This window comes from Blastomyces dermatitidis, assembly GCF_000003525.1.
Source record: "Blastomyces dermatitidis ER-3 genomic scaffold supercont1.2, whole genome shotgun sequence".
Lineage (NCBI taxonomy): Eukaryota > Fungi > Ascomycota > Eurotiomycetes > Onygenales > Ajellomycetaceae > Blastomyces > Blastomyces dermatitidis.
Window position 1 is genome coordinate 2,132,154 of NW_025544775.1, and position 2,607 is coordinate 2,134,760.

General features: G+C 42.6%; 1 protein-coding gene across 1 annotated transcript; it reads left to right on the top strand.

Moving 5' to 3' along the window:
* Window positions 1-526: 526 nt before the first annotated feature.
* BDCG_01589 (uncharacterized protein) lies at window positions 527-1,181 on the top strand (the record flags this gene model as incomplete). Its single annotated transcript, XM_045417110.1, has 2 exons — window positions 527-600; window positions 962-1,181. 2 exons carry the CDS (start codon window positions 527-529, stop codon window positions 1,179-1,181), a joined length of 294 nt encoding a protein of 97 aa, XP_045274014.1.
* Window positions 1,182-2,607: the final 1,426 nt, after the last annotated feature.

Sequence of the window (2,607 nt, forward strand, 5' to 3'; positions counted from 1 at the left end):
GAATACCAGATCAAAGAAATTGTTGACTCAGAGAAGTGAGATTGCAAGCTCTGATTCAAGGTTCAGTGACAAGAGTATTCTGACAAGGTGAATAAGTTCACTTGAGAACCATCCAGGCAGATAAGACATCTGCAGAAGCTGAGACATGACTTTCATGCTATGAATTCTGATAAGCCAGAATGATGCAGTCTTCACTAAGAACCTGGTTGTGACAAAGACATTAACACTGTCATTTGCGAATCCTAGTCTACAAGATAATGGGTTTCTACTGGGATGAACAGTCTGTGGTGTATGCAAGGGAAGAAGAAAACATGTTCTCATTAAAGCTAAAAAACAAGAAAACAAACAGGGCCACAAATGCAATTTAGAGACCAATAAAGAAAAAACAAAGAAAATTCACATTCACATCATCAACACCCGCAACACCCAATCCCCCCACAACTATCAATTTCCCCCTTCAAAGGAGCAGGGAGCATCATGCCTGCAGTACAGGCAATTGTTGCATTTGGCGCGAAGGCCGCCAGAAATGCACAGACTCCAGAGGAGCCAGACACCAGGACATACACAGTTGCAGCAGGGCCTTGAAGGCTGGCCATCTGCGTGTGTGACCAGATACCCCTCATGAAGCTGTGTCCGCTCTCCCAGTTGTGCTGAAGTATTCAGCCTGAAAACAATGAGGACACAGAGAGAAGGCTCATCTGCTCAGGTCAACTCTCATCACAAATTCATGACATTCACATTGCCTTGATTACCCGGATTTTGCGGGTACCCGGGGACTCATCTCTCATTGACAATGGGATTGCAGAAATGCGCCGCGGCGCGAGGATCATTGACAGGGAACCTAGGCATATTTGCATATGCCTGGTCAGAGATTGTGTGGGCAGGGGGGGGGTGATTGTAGGCCCGCGGGGCCGCAGAAGGCACTGACAACACCAGGAGCTTCACAAGAACTGTCAGCTAGGGTCTGCAAGGAATTACTTGTGAGAAGACTTACAGCAAAGAGAGGGACTGTGCTGCTTGAAGCCAGGGGCTGGCCTGGGAAAGGGATGGGGTGGGCCGCTGGCCCGAAGATCGGGTGCGGTGGTGGGGCTGAGAAGGATGGAGGCACAGTTGTGGGTGGCAGCGCCCCTGCTCCACCAGCTGGCAAAAAGCGACCAGAGGAGTCACAGGGACACCCATGAGAAGCTCAGCAGCAGCCAGACATTGTTTGTGAAGATGTTGAAATTGAAAAATTTTTATTCTTGGGAAGTTCTTGAACCAACACGCAGACATTGTCAGGAACACTCTCTCTCTGTCATCTGAGTGGAAACACTTCGCGGATGAATAAGGATACTCACAGTTTATAAGGATGAGAGCTGTTACAGAAAAAGGGAAAAGAAGATGAGGTTCTGTGGACAGATCTGGGGTATTTATACTACTCTAGAGAGGTTTGCTTACACTGTGAGTGATCCCACAGAACAGCCAGATCACTCTAGTAAACAAGAGTGATTGTGAATTGCAGGCCTGAATCCTTCTATGTGACTACAAAGGGTGATTGCAGACTGCAGACATCTTGATTCTACAATTCTACAGAGTTGATGAAAGAATGGAAAATTCCTCACAATTCTACAGTGTCAAAGAGCAATGATTTGTGAGAATGAATGAAAGATCAACTCATGAATGTTTCTCTTTGATGAGGGTGATCTCACAGAGAGTGATTCACCTGTGAGATGAATCTGTGTGATGATCACACAAGAATCTCATGAAAATGGTTGAGAGTCAACCAGAACTCTTCTGTATGGAAGGTGTGAGATGAATCTGTGTGATAGTCAGAGAAGAATCTGTAGGCCACAAAGAACCTCATGAAACAAGGAACTGAGTGACAGACTCTTTTCCCTTTATGGTAACAAGGGATTTTTTCTCACTGAGGTTTTTTATAGACATGAAGAGTTTTTAGTGAGTATCACTGCAGTGCTGAGCTGACTATGAAGTCACTCAGTGAAAGGCTTTGCAGACAAAGCCTTAGAGAGAGAGGGGTATGTAAGAAATCCCGCTCCTCACGGATCCTTTACCCCTATTCCTATCTCTCACGTAACCAATAGGGCTAGCGGCCCTTGGCTACACACAACTATATAGACTGGAGTTCGCGAATACTATTCACAACTCAGCTTGAATGCTATTATACATTTGACCTCTACATTTATCTTCCTACCGTGAACACTTCTAGTAGTTAACAGTACATATCACGTCAAGCTGCAAACACCCGAATAATCGCCTGCGAGCACTTATTCTTACAAAAATTCTCTATTAATTGTTCAGATATTATTGTTTTCTTTCAATGATTTTTTATTATAGATATTTATAAGTTGAATAGTATCAAACTCATTATCTTTATTCATAATGTCACTCACTAGAATATCAGAGTCAGATATGATATCAAATCTTAGATTAAATTAATATCTTGATCTTTTTCTTTCATAGATTACTACTCTTGATTTTATCTCAGATTTTTCAGAAAGAAAGTAGTAATAGCTTGAATGAGAAATAATATACTTTTACTCAGTATCAAAGTTTGATTCTTGAAGAAGTACAAAGTTAACTTTTTATTCAAATATAATCTGAAGACAA